Genomic DNA, 14,641 nt, shown 5'->3' on the forward strand with positions numbered 1-14,641 from the left:
TGAACTATAAAGTGTTTGTTTGGAATTAATATATTGAGTAGTATCACTTTCCTCATGTACACCTCTACCATGATATAACGCTGTCCTCGGGAGCCAAAAAATCTTACCGCATTATAGGTAAAACTGCATTATATCGAACTTGCTTTGATCCGCCGGAGCATGCAGCCCCGCCCCCCCGGAGCGCTGCTTTACCGCGTTATATCCGAATTCGTGTTATATCAGGTTGCGTTATATCGAGGTAGAGGTGTATTTGCAAATAAAAGACTAAATCCTAAAGTACTTACTCTACTTTTGAGTGACATCATTACCCCATTAAAGTCAATGGGAGTTTTGCAACCAACTTAACTGGGGCCAGAATATCACCAATGGACTTCTTATGGAGCAGTGGCAATCAAAGGGTCATGAAGGGCCTGGTTTGGTTCGCTAGACAGAGCTGACAAGCGTATTACATTGTGGGCCCTACGGAGGAACCTAACAGTTGCAGGGAATGAAGCCTACTAAAGCTCACAGGAGGGCCAGATTAGGTGGGGTCATGGGGTAGCACATTACTTCTTATGACTCCCATACTCATCTCTCATCAGCTACAGGTTTCTCAGGCCAGATCTACACCAGAGCCTCCCTGGCCACCCATGCGTCTAGGGGCTGCAGGGACCTGGTGGCCACTTCTGGAAGCCACATGGAGCTAGAGCTGGCAGGGAGTCTGCCTTAGCCCTGGACACCTGCTGTGCCGCAGACCGGACTTTTAACGGCCTGGTCGGCAGTGCTGACCGGAGCCACCAGGGACCCTTTTCGACCAGGCATTCCAGTTGAAAACCGGATACCTGGCAAACCTACTTAGAAGGCGCTTGTCTCCAGTTCTTCTGATTGACTGTGCCATCCCTCCCAACCTTACAGGTGTTTTATTTGAAAATCTTATGTCTCTTGTAGCAATGACTGCCTCCTGCTGCCTCCCCTATGCTTACTTTGAAGTACTGAATTATTTTATGGCTGACAATGAAAGAATTTAGAATGAGGACAACTCTCAAGGGTAGTTTGTCTAGCAAAACATGAAGAAAGGATTTAATATAGATTTACAGCAAGGAGGAAATCCACACAGTATGAAAAGTGACTTTAGGAACAACAGATGCATGTCAATATGCAAAAAGAAGCCTATTTCCATGAAAAGTAATTTCAGATGTGCTGAATCCTTCTGAAGCCAATGGGAGCTGTAAGTACTCAGCACCTTTGAAAATCGGACCACTTGTTTCTAAGTGCCAGAACTTAAATACCTTTGTGTCCAATCTGAGTGTGAAAAACATGGATGTTTCAGTAATGCTAAAGCTGCAGTTGAAACTGAAAAAAGGAACTATGTTCACTATTATTTGCTCTTAACGCTCCCTTTTGTGCCTTAGTTTTTCAGCATATACCTTTCCCCTTGCATAAAAGAACCACTCCAGTATCCTACAATAGTAGTACAAAACACTACAAGCATGCTACTTCAATACTTTGGACCATTGTTTTAGTGTTGAACAATAGAGTATTCTAAATAAGGAATGCAACCTGTGAATGCTGTCACATTCAGTTCCACAAACATAAAGGTATTGAGTAAAGACAGAATATTAGCTGTATCTTACATTACTTTTTACAGTTTTATATCAGGATTGATACCCCTGAAATGTTATTTTAATTGTTCTACTTGCTTTTGGTTACTACCCGTTATTTTTAAAAATCTTAGTTTAAACTTCAGACTCTTAAGAACAAGACTGAGCTAGAATGAAGAACATTTAGCAAATATGAGGTGCAGTATTTTTTGTTGGAAGTCAATTGGTGTGAGACTGCAGACAGTTCTTCCTCTTGGACTCAGTATATGTTTTGTTAAAAAATTATTATTATTTTCATTATGTGTTGATATGGACTGTGTTTGGCACTGTGAAAGCAGCAGAGCATGCAAGTAACTTTTTTAACATTTCCAGCAGAATTGTTATTTATATGCCCCCAGCTCTTTTCTTCTATTGGTTTCATTTCCCTGTGCTGTTTCCCTGTTACATCTCATAAACTAAGCAAGGTCAGGTTGGGTCAGTACTTTCATTATAGATCTGCACACGATATCTAGGTGAGCTGAAGGAGGTAGTGTTGATTTTGAGTCACTGATCATCTCCCTCCGAGTCAGTATTCAGCCAGGGTCCCAGAATTTTTTTTAGTGGGCACTGAGTTGCTGAGGGGGCCATCTTTGAGATGTGGCATGAAGACCACATGTCGTCATTTAGGATCCCTTGCCACTTTACTGAAGGGCAGGAATGCTAATCTTGGTGTACTTGTCTAATAAAACTCCAGCAGTTATTGTCCATACTACCTTCCTAAATTCCCTCTTTAGTTTTAATTTGATACTGTGTAAGTTTTTGCTTCCTAGCCTAAACAGCTGTGCGGTATTAGTAGGTAATGTTAGTGCTTTGCATTCACCCCGGAAGTGACTGCATTTCAGTGGTGTCAGAAGTGCTGTTTGTATATCTTTTACCTAAAAATATATCCTAGGGTGTCAAGGCAAAGGGCTAAATTGTGATATCTGTGCCACAGCACTTCATGATGGTAGGGAGGGTGGGGGCGTCATGGTGCCCCACAGAAGAACACCAGAGAGCTCACCCAGGCACAATCTCCCAGGCTTCTCCATTTGCATGGAGACTGCACAGTCTCCTTCATCAATAGGACAGAGCGAATTGTTCTCCCTATTGTGTCCATTCAGGCTGCTGAATAGGTGGGCATGGATCACTTACCCTGTCTCCTTTCCAGCATCCTCCCCTGGAAGGAGCAGTAGAGTACAGACCCTACAGTTAAGGTCTTGTGAAGCTGCACATGGGGGTGAAAGGTTTGTCTTGTTAATATGCCACAAAGTTAAGTGACAATGGGGAAAAACAGTGTAATTGTCAGACAAAAGCAAGAGCTGCTAAGAAGAATCAGGACTGGTAATGAAAGAGACTACTGGGCAGGGCCGCCCAGAGAGGGGGGCAAGTGGGGCAATTTGCCCCAGTCCCTGCAGGGCCCCCACAAAAGTTTTTCGGGGCCCCTGGAGCGGGGTCCTTCACTCGCTCCGGGAGCCCCGGAAAACTCTCGCGGGGCCCGGGCTCCCGGAGCTTCTTCTGCTCCGGGTCTTTGGCGGTGGGGGGTCCTTCCACTCCGGGGCAGAAGGACCCCCGCCGTTGAATTACCGCCGAAGCGGGACCCGCTGCTGAAGTGCAGCCGGGTCTTTGGCGGTAATTTGACGGTGGGGAGCCCCCGCCGCGGGTCTTGGGGGCACTTCAGCGGCGGGGCTCGGAGTGGAAGGACCCCCGCCGCCGAATTACCGCCGAAGCGGGGGGCCCCCACCGCTGAAGACCCCCAGGGCCCCGGAATCCTCTGGGCGGCCCTGCTACTGGGTGGTAATGTGGTAAAATACACAGCACAAGAATTTCTGGTACCTTAGTGTCTCAGAAATTGTAGTGTCACACAGTAGTTGAAAAATGTTTTAACACAGGAATGAGGGGATTCATTTTTAACATTTGGGCCCTGATTTTTAGAATTGTTTGTGGGCAATCTCGGAGCACAGTTACAGACTAGCAATTACTGTACAGACGAGGCCTGGGCTACTCTAACTGCTGGGCAGGGACATAGTGCCAGGCGTGGTTGATCATTTATTTAGGTCCTTGGTTTGAAAGGGCTTTATAGACTAGGACTAAGATCTTGAATTATATACTTTGGCATACCAGCCATCAACCAATTCTATAGTTACTTCAATGCTAAAGAAATACATAAGGGAAGGTTTTGCAATCTCTGGAACTGGGGGGGGCGGGAAGCTAGAAATATTATGTTTGGATCCCTGCAAGAGGCTGTGAAGGAAATCTATTCTATAGAGATGTTTTTACTTTTAAATCTAAACAAAAGTCATAAACTGCTGTACCTGAAGAATAATTCCACTGAGTCATAGGGATTTCTTTGACTTTTCCACCATTCTACAACAGCACATCCTGAACATGTAAACAACTTCAGTGTGTAAGTCAGTGAGCATTGTAAAAGCCCAGAATAAGCTTCAGAAATCAAGGCCCCTAATCCAACCCATTGGGACTATCGTTGTCTCAGGAAATAATCCAAAAGGGCAGCTACAGTGTGTCAGGTTTCATGGGCCATGTGGATTGTAATGTGGTATTTTGAGACCTGTGGGTTTGCTGCAGTGTTAATGTGGCTATCCAATATATGACACTTACCATTTCTTTAATTATCCACAGTTACTATATAGGTAATGACACAATGTGTGTGCATTTTAACATGCAGTTTTGTCATGGCAAGAATGCTGTGTAGCAGTGCTGCATACTGTGATTTACACAAGACTGTACTATGGGGTGCCTTACTGTAGGGGTTCTTAACCTTTTTCTTTCTGAGGCCTCCTCAACATGCAATAAAAATTCCACAGCCCACCTGTGCCACAACAATTGTTTTTCTGCATATAAAAGCCAGGGCTGGTGTTAGCGGGTAGCAAGCAAAGCAATTTCCCAGGGTCCCACGGCGCAGATGGCCTCACAAAGCTAAGTTGCTCAGTCTTCAGCTTCAGCCCTGGGTGGCAGGCTCGGGGCCCTGGACTTCAGCCCTGTGAGGTGGGGCTTCAGCTTTCTGCCCTGGGCCCCAGTGAGTCTAATGCCAGCCCTGCTTGGCGACCCCCTTGGAACCTGCTCACGGCCCCCCGGGGGGCCCCAGACCCCTGGTTGAGAACTGCTGCCTTACTGCATCAGGAGGCTAAGTCTTTCTGTCTGTTCCTCTTATCTATCCATACATACAGCTGTACTTAAGCAACTAAAGTACATTCCTATAAACAACTTGAGATGTTTGCAAAGCTGGCTATTGAACAGTGAAGGATTCCCAAAGCGTGGGAGGAAGAAATACGTGACCTTCTCTTTGAGTTTAGTGGACAGTTCACAAGCTTCCAGTTTCTGTCAGGTTGGGGCATCTCATTTTTCAGTGTTAAGCATTTTGCTCTCCATAACCATTGTGAGCCTTTCCAATGTATGGTATATTTTGTTCTTTCCTAAGTACTTATTTTATTTTCATGCAGCAGCCTAGCATCTTTGCTACACTTTTTTCAGTTGCTGTAATAAACCATTGGATGTAATGTACTTTTTCTTACTGTATGCAGAAGGGTAGAAGCAGAGGAATGACATGTAAACTTTTGCTTCTACTCTTATAAACTCTTTGCTGAACATGTACTGTAGCAGTTCTGGCCAGGTGTGATTTCATCAGTATGTGACAAAATGATTATGATCTTCTTCCCAGATGTGGACCTTGTCACAGTTGCCCAAGACTTTGTCACCTGATTCTAGGCTTCATTAATCAGTTCTAAATGATGCTATATGTGGCTAACATTCTGAATTTGAAGTTAGTCCAGAATATGCCTGCCTGCATATTATGTAATGTTTTACACACAGAGCACACTATACCAGACTGCATAAACTACAGTGGCATCTGAGTAGAGTTTTGGGTGTTGGTATTGAGCTCTGTAGCTCTAAGTGGTTTGTGATCTAGGATGTGAGAGAGACTATATATTGTAGCTGAACTTGGTGAGGGTGCTTAGGCGATTAGTCTCCTGCTATAAAAAGAGTGAGTTGGTGACAGAGCATTTTCCATGAGGAATGATTCCTAGATTCTGAGGCCAGAGAGGGCCATTGTGATACCGTATTGTTCCGAGTATAGGCCGCTCCTGATTATAAGCCGCACCCTTAAAGTTTGGTGCTATTTTTAAAAAAATAAATTTTTAACTTTTTTAACAAAGAAAATATACACATTAGTAGAACGACTGCTTTTTTTTTTGGTTTTGTTTGCTGCTCTGGCTGCCCTATAGGGTGCGGAGGAGGGGAGCGCCCTGCAGCAAATTCCACAGGGCAGCCCGTGTCCTTCCCTCCCTGACGACCGGCGCAGCGCGGAGCCCTCCCGGAAGACAGCACGGCAATTGGGGCCGTGGGGTGAGCTCCCCGCTGAAGTGCTGGCCGCCCCCCTTCTCTCTCTCCCCCCCCTGCTCCCCCTGGCCGCCTCCCTCTCCCTCCCCCCAACTAGACCAGGCGTCCACTCTGTAGCACAGGGAGTCCCCCTGCACCCTGGGTCTGGCCGCCCTGTAGGGTTTTTTGTTTTGTTTTTTCCCCTGCTTTGCCAGCCGTGCTGTTTTCCCCCTCTTCTCCTCCTTTGCCGCTCCAGCCATGGTTTTTTTTCTTTTCTCCCCCCGCTTTACCGGTTTTTTTTTTTACACCTGCTTTCCCGCTTCAGCTGCACCGTTTTTATTCCCCGCCACCGCCTTACTGCTCCCGCTGCACCAAGTTTTTTTGTTGTTGTTTCTCCCCCCACTTTGCAGTTTCAGCCGCGCAGTTTTTCGTGCCCCCCCCCATCCCCCTGCTCTAGCCGCACTGTTTTTTTTCCCCTGCTTTGCCGCTCTGGGATTTAAAAGGCTCTGGGCTCCCCGCCGTGGCTCATGGTACATAATCAACTGAACAGAAGAACTAATGCAATCCTGAGATGCATAAACAGGGGAATCTCATGTAGGAGTAGAGAAGTTATTTTACCTTTATATTTGGCATTGGTGTGACCGCTGCTCGAATACTGTGTTCTGTTAATGGTGAGAGTAATTAACCACTGGAACAATTTACCAAGGGCCATGGTGGATATTCCATCCTGGCTGGACAGGTTTAAATCAAGGGTGTACGTTTTTCTAAAAGATTTGTTCTAGGAATTATTTTGGGGAAGTTCTATGGCCTGTGTTATACAAGAGGTCAGATTCAATTACCGTATTGTCCCGAGTATAGGCCGCACTTTTTTCCCCTAATTTAAGTCTTTAAATTAGGGGTGCGGCCTATAATCAGGAACTTGAGGGAAAAAAAAACTTCAAATCCCAGCCGCGGCCGGGATTTGAAGGGCTCTGGGCTCCCCGCCGCGGCGGGCAGCCCAGAGCCCTCTGAGTCCCCGCCGCGGCTGGGATTTGAAGGGCTCTGGGCTCCCCGCCACGGCGGGCAGCCCGGAGCCCTCTGATTCCCCGCTGGGGCTGGGATTTGAAGGGCTCTGGGCTCCCCGCCGTGGCGGGCAGCCCAGAGCCCTCTGAGTCCCCGCCGCGGCTGGGATTTAAAAGGCTCTGGGCTCCCCGCCGCGGCGGGCAGCCCAGAGCCCACTGAGTCCCCGCCGCGGCTTGGATTTGAAAGGCTCTGGGCTCCCCGCCGCGGCGGGCAGCCCCGAGCCCTCTGAGTCCCCGCCGCGGCTGGGATTTAAAAGGCTCTGGGCTCCCCGCCGCGGCGGGCAGCCCAGAGCCCTTTGAGTCCCCGCCGCGGCTGGGATTTGAAGGGCTCTGGGCTCCCCGCCGCGGCGGGCAGCCCCGAGCCCTCTGAGTCCCGGCCGCGGCTGGGATTTGAAGTTTTTTTTTCCCTCAAGTTCCTGATTATAGGCCGCACCCCTAATTTAAAGACTTAAATTAGGGGAAAAAAGTGCGGCCTATACTCGGGACAATACGGTAATTGAATCTGACCTCTTGTATAACACAGGCCATAGAACTTCCCCAAAATAATTCCTAGAACAAATCTTTTAGAAAAACGTACACCCTTGATTTAAACCTGTCCAGCCAGGATGGAATATCCACCATGGCCCTTGGTAAATTGTTCCAGTGGTTAATTACTCTCACCATTAACAGAACACAGTATTCGAGCAGCGGTCACACCAATGCCAAATATAAAGGTAAAATAACTTCTCTACTCCTACATGAGATTCCCCTGTTTATGCATCTCAGGATTGCATTAGTTCTTCTGTTCAGTTGATTATGTACCATGAGCCCAACATCTTTTTTCAGACTCACTGCTTCCCAGGATCGTCTCCTAACCTGTAATTATAGTCTACTTTCTTTGTTTCTAGGTGGTATCCTTTACAATGAATATTATTTGCTTGTGCCCAGTTTACTAAGTAATCCAAATAACTCTGTTTTAATGATTATCTTCTTCATTATTTACCGCTTCTCTAATTTTTGTGTCGTCTGCAAACTTGATCAGTGATCTGTTTTTTCCTTCTAGATCATTAATAAAAATATTAAATAGCATAAGGCCAAGAACAGATCCCACTGGGACCTCACTAGAAACACATCTGCTTGAGGAAGATTCCCTGTTTATAATTACATTTTGAGGCCTAGCAGTTAGCTAGCTTCTAATCCATTTAATGTGTGTTAAACCTATGAACCTTTTCCCCCTTCTGGTTTGAAAAAGTCTGAATTTGTTAATCATTGTGACATAGTGCAAATCTCACCTTTTCTCATGGGAGTGAGTTGAGAAGTTTGGCATTATTGGAAGTAGAAGTTTATTGTTACTGAAATTATTTGGGGCAAGTATTTTTTCTAGTCTGGGTGGTTTTGTCTGGACAATTTGTTGCATATTTTGTGTCGCTAAATATAATAAAAGCATATAGATGAAATGGAATAGATGTATCAAAGAGAGTGAAATAAATAAAGTTCAGTGTCACCCACCTCCAATTAAGCCGTTGCCATTTTGTATGTCTGTGATATTCTTTATTTGTGAAATTTCTTTAAAAACAAGCAAACAAGCAAAAAAAAAAAAAAAAGGGAGGGGGGGAGATAATGCCTTATCCCATACTGTAAAATACATGTCTATCGGAAGTGTCAAGGTGTTGTTTAGGGTAGTGTGGAATGCACTTCATCATTATGGTAGTTACAGACCCCACTGGGCTTTGATACCTACTAACATCCAGTAACTTTAGAGCAGACAGGTGGTATGGGGATGAAGGAAATTTAGTTGTAGCCTCAGGCAGATACTCAACTTAAGCAGCTGTTTCATGCATTCTGGCAACATGACTCAGTTAAAATCAAATAACACTCCTTATGCCAGTATTTCTTTACCTGCATATGAAACCAGTTGTCCTTCATTTAACAAAAACATGATAATTCAAAGAGCATTAAAAAATGTACTGTTTCTCACACAGAATTTATATCTTGCAGCTGTACAGTAATCCAAGTGAACTGGAGTACAGTTTCACTTTATCAGCCAATCATAACTTTAAACTGTTTTTACAATTCATCCTACAATTTTTAAAGCCAGATTTAAGTCTGTATGTGAAAAATAGTCCACTTGATGTATGAAACCATAGATTAGTCAATATGTATTTAAGGTAGTACTTCAGTAACAACAGAAAAATGACTTCAGAGAATTTACAGATTAAAATATGAATGATGCATTAGGAATTTGTGTTATGCTCTCAGTGCTGTATCTGAAAACAGTAGCTTAAAAATATACTTAATTTACTCATCTAGGGCCAAATCCTGACCTTATTTTAAAAGCAGCATGCTCAGTATGTTAGCCTGCTGCAAAACCAGGACAGTTGAGTATCATGAGGCAGAGTGGTCAACATGGCTGTATGATTGTAATCCAGGCAGCTGTCTGGGAGTGGTTTCTGCTCACTGTGGCCTTCTGAACACATACCCTGGTCACTCTTCTCCTGGTGAGGGTACTACTGCATAGGAATCCAAAGACATGGATGGGTCTCCAAATTTAAAGAAAGAAAAATAGTAGCTAGGCAGCCAGTGTAAGGTTGCTACGAGGGGAAACCATGTCCTGTCCCACCAGGAAGGCCAGTTTCTTGGATTTTGCTACATGCTGACAGCTCAATTACATATCTCTGCTGGGAAATCCATGTCTTGGTCTGTCAGTCTGTCTGGTACGTCTGGCAGGGAGGAACCTCCTCACCTCTACAAGTGAATTATCTTCCAGTGCTTAGGTAGTGGCTAAAACTTAAACTCTGCCCTGGGCTTGTGGAAGAGTTGATTAGCCTCAGAAGTATTTCACACCAAAATAGAGGAATCTCAGGATTTGTTTAGGCCTTTGAGTCTACAAAATCCTCCTACTTTGTACAGCTCTGGCCAGCTCCAGGGTGAAGGGGCTCATTGGGCCAGGATTTGAATTATGAGAGGCTGAAAATTCTTAGACTTATTTTGTGTTTTCAATAAACTATAAAAAAGCCCAACTTTTTACACTTACAGTACTTTTTTTGTGCAGCTCTGTTCTGCTCTGTTGTGTTGGTCTTTTATTTTTTAAAGCATGTGCTAGATTATTTTAAGTTAAAATGGGCTTTTCGAGATTTTTTATTTCTCAAGTAAATATGGTGTTTGTAAAGTAAAAAGATTCTGGATTGATAGAATTGAAGACTGATGAGATCTCCATCTATTGGGGATTGGTCCTGCTTTGATGGGGATTGGTCCTGCTTTGAGCAGGGGGTTGGACTAGATGACCTCCTGAGGTCCCTTCCAACCCTGATATTCTATGATTCTATACAATAGATTTAGCATGAGCAGCAGCAGCCTTAGAAATACACTCACATATTTCACCACCAATGTACATTAAGTGTGACTTAGAAGGGACAACCTCTATGAGTGAGAGGGTAGAGCAAGCTCCATGCCCTCTCAGTCCTTGTACTGAACATGATAGAAAAGCTACTAATTGATGCTATTTATGGTATTTGTCTATTATTCTTTCATCAAGCTATAAAACAATTTCTTTTCAATATTTTTATGACCAATCACTTTTTAATAGTTCATTCTACTCTGTTTTATAAAAGTTACTTTCTGCAGTAAAAGTATTTTCTGGAAAAAAGTCAAGAATACTTAAATACCTTAAACAGGTTTTTCAGGTTAAAATTCTGTTATAATTATTAATCAAACTACTCTTGGCTCCATGGCTTTAAAGTTATCAGAGTTTCCCGTGTTGTGAAAAATACGTTTTACATTGTTTAGACATGCTTGTCATAAGTTTCTCAGTATATCATCATCCTATAAAACCTCCCACTGACAACGTCTGGAGGAGAAAAATAGAGTAAACTATAGAAGACCTAATGGCAGATTCCTGCTAATTTTAATTCTTGCATCAACATCATTTGTTTTTGGTTTTGCTTTTGTAAAAAGGTGCAAAACTGAGTGTTTCAAATCAATTTTCTAGTTTTATATATCTGCCTAGTGTATCACATATCCACATTTCCTCCACCCCCACTCTTGGTTGCACAATATCTGTGATTCTGGTTATGCCAGCATTGAGTGTTTGTGCATATAATTTATACGCCTAAAACCAGACATGACTAAGAAACTGAATGCTTTTAATATCTTTCTCCTGGAGAGGCATGTTTAGTTCTCTGTGATAAGAACACCAGTATTCCTCTCTTTGCTTTGTTTCCTCACAATTTTCAAATTCGAGTTGTTATCGTTTGCATGGGCCCACCTGTGATATTTTTAGTCAGGTCTGTGTTAAGAAATATTAGCATGATCATTATTTTTGTTTGGCAAGTGAATTTTACATGCAGATTGGAAAATTAACGATAGCAAGCCAAATTCTGCTTTCAGTTTCACTGGTTCAATCCTGCCAAAGTCAAAAAAGATGAAAGATAGCAGAATGTGTCCCATGAGTTCAAAGAGTGTAAACTGCTTTTCTTTCCTGACCTAGGTTAACAGATTTTGTTGCTGTCCAAAAACCTTTGTGGAATAAAGGGCTGAATTGTCTTTCCTATATGCAGGAAAACTTACCAGGATTCACACTGGGAAATCTTATATCTGCCTGGGCCTCTTGTTGGCAGCTTGTCTACTAACTAAAGTAAAGGAGAGAAATGAATGTGACAACTCAGATAAAGAAGACAGGTATCCTGGAGAAGTAGATATTGCTCTTTTTATTTTATTTTTCCTGTAGTCAGGAGTAATTTAAGATCATATACTTCCGTGAAATACTTTTGCACCATTATAACCATTCCAAATAATAAACTAATTAATAATTAATTAAGCTTGCATCCGACGAAGTGGGTATTCACCCACGAAAGCTCATGCTGCAAAACATCTGTTAGTCTATAAGGTGCCACAGGATTCTTTGCTCCTTTTACAGAACCAGACTAACACGGCTACCCCTCTGATAATTAATAATTGACATGTATCACTGTGGGTTTATACCAACAAGAATTACTCTTTTGAAGTGGCTTATCTCATTCCTCCCTGAGGGTGGAGTATCACATAATGTTACACTAATGTTAAGATATACCTTGGGTCACACTATACATATTTTTAATGCAGCACAGTAGGATGCTGGTTATTCAAACAGATTGTCTAAATTTGTCTGGATAATTGGGAGTTTGTATTATTAAGAGTCATTGTCAGACAGGAAGACAGGTTACCAGTTCATTAGATACAGTAAGGAAGTTTGGATAACTAGGTTCATAGTGTGAATGTTTAGTTTTTCTGTTAACCAGCTCTATTATGTGTAGGAAGACATGTATTTATCTTCTGTGCCTGTACATAAAGCTTCTTTAATATTCCACTATCACTTTCATTTACAGAACAGATGGTATATGGTAAGCCATTGCCTTTGTTATTGTACAGTGAACTTTAAAAAATAGTAGTACCAACTCCAAAATGATAATCGCTACACAATGTCAACTTATTGCAGTCGGAGCAGTATGGTGCTCTAATTATGGGTTACAATTGTATTTCTTTCTACTTTTTAATCAAGATTTTTTGAAAAAGAGTTAAACGTTCAAAGATAAATAAGATACCTCAGTATCCACAATTCTGGCCCAGTGTAACATTTTAATATATAAAGCACAACAAATAATCAGTAGATATCACAGTATCCCTACTACCTGATCATCATGTTAGAAGTCCACTGGTCCACATGTTAACAAATACAACGAACACCAAATCACTAACAAGTTATATCCAGTACAAGACAAAGATACATCTGGACAAACAGCAAGAGATCAAACCAAGAAATAAATGTCCATACTTCTCTATCCTATTAATGTGTATAAATGTTGTGTATTTTGACACTTACAGCCCAGCTCTGCATGCTAAACTTGGATGTCCCACTAGGAATTCTGCAGCTCCTATACAGCCTTTACTAATCCTGTCACTTTCTGCGGTGTTACTGCACTGGTTAGTTCCACTGAATGTGGGATCTTCCATACTCCTGGAAGAGTAGATAGGATTTGCCCCTTCATCTGTGGTTTAAGTGGTCCAAAGGACCTTGCAGAGGCTTTCTGTATTTGGGTGAATTGTACCTATCATGAACCAGTAAAGGAAGCAAGCAGTCCCTATGGTTCATGTCTCTCTAAATTACTACCATCCAGCTATGTTTTGTGTTTGTTTCCTGTGATTTTTTCCCCCAGTTAGTGTTTAAATGGTTGAGACTTTATGAGCCAGTCAAATCTCCCACAAGTCTCTGTGGAGATTTTACTTTGTGGAGGAGTTTTCAATGGAATTCTCCTCACTGAGGGAAAGGAATTTAGGGGTGGGGGGTAGGTGTATGCATGAAGTGATTTTGAAGGTGTCTTATGCATGTACCAAGAAACTGGAGAAATTGGATATTTGGAAATAGAAATTGGTGGTCTTCCAGGCAATTTGGGATCTAAAAGTGCTAAATCCTTTAATAAATAAACCTTGGTTCAGACTGGAATGTCTTGGCTTGATCTTAAAGATGATATTATGAAGGACTTATAGCAGTTGACTAGCCTCAGAGATAATTATCTGCACATTCCAGTCTTGTTCTGCCATCAGCAGTGCCTGAGGTCTAAATGAAGCAAATGTTATTTCCCCTACAAGAATATTATATTTAGACTAGCCTCAGACCCAAGGATTTTATATAAATGGTGCTCATTACTGGAAATATATGAAGAAAAAATATTTTAATATGTATAAAACCTGCTGGTCATTGCACCTTATTTACATGTTGTTAACACACTATCCCTAATTTCAGCAACCCTTGGCATTCTTCTAACTAAGCCATCAAATGGTGGGAAAGTACATTCAGCTTGTGGTCCAGGATTAATAGTTTCTATTTTCATTGACATTCTGTGGATGAAAGTATATGTTTTTACAGTTCTCCACTGAACATTTGCAGGTCAGATCCCTTAAAACATGTTAATATAGCTTTGCAGATTTTGCTTCTAATGCATATCAGCTGCTCAACAAAATTCATTTAAAGTAGCATGTAGTATGTACTGGAGCTAATTTGCAGGCCAAACAGCCCATCTGATACAGTACTTATAATTTAAGCATTAGCAGAATCATTTTTAGGAACCAACTGCCTTGAGATGGATGGGAAAATCTTTTTTGTTTTTAAAATTGTTCAGTTAATACATATGTGTTTTATTTATTGTAGACACTGCCTAAGAATTTTGTAGGCTTTATCATTAGGAAATGTTCTGTCTATATTTCCTGTAAAGTAGAGAGAGCTAATACTTTAAAATAATTAGTTAGCCATTACTTCATGTAGTTTTCATAATAATAATAATAATAAAGATATCCAGGGTTGTGTTCATATGAGATTATATGGGTTTTCTAATAGTGTTGCCTATTTTTGAAGTTGCATAAACATTTCCATTGTAATAGTCATTTTTCAGTTTATTATAACTTTATTGATATTTAATCTAAGTCCAGGGTCAATTTTTTTTAATCAGGAAAATTGGTTGTTCAGCTGTTTCAAGAGAAAAGGGAGTGAAGTTGGAGTGCTAGAAGATATAGGAGCTGGCAAAAGGTATAGGCTCCTATAGAGACTTTATTCCAGAACATCTCTTAGCTTATGGAACAGGCCACTGGCCTGGGAACCAGGACACCAAGAGTTCTGTCCAGTCTCTTTCACTGACT

General features: G+C 42.1%; 1 protein-coding gene across 9 annotated transcripts in view; it reads left to right on the forward strand.

Annotated features, from left to right (window-relative positions):
* ERC2 (ELKS/RAB6-interacting/CAST family member 2) overlaps window positions 1–14,641 on the forward strand; it is an 829,394-nt gene that overhangs the window by 448,463 nt on the left and 366,290 nt on the right. The window contains exon 14 of one of the 9 annotated variants that reach the window (XM_045024530.1): window positions 11,530–11,638. The exons of the other annotated variants lie outside the window; for them this stretch is intronic. Within the exon in view, the coding sequence (XP_044880465.1) occupies window positions 11,530–11,601 (72 nt within the window). The 3' untranslated portion in view covers window positions 11,602–11,638. Of the gene's footprint in view, window positions 1–11,529; window positions 11,639–14,641 lie in introns of those variants that run through there. 9 annotated transcript variants of the gene reach the window in all.

The sequence above is a fragment of the Mauremys mutica genome, chromosome 7 (genome assembly GCF_020497125.1).
Source record: "Mauremys mutica isolate MM-2020 ecotype Southern chromosome 7, ASM2049712v1, whole genome shotgun sequence".
NCBI classification, from domain to species: Eukaryota; Metazoa; Chordata; order Testudines; family Geoemydidae; genus Mauremys; species Mauremys mutica.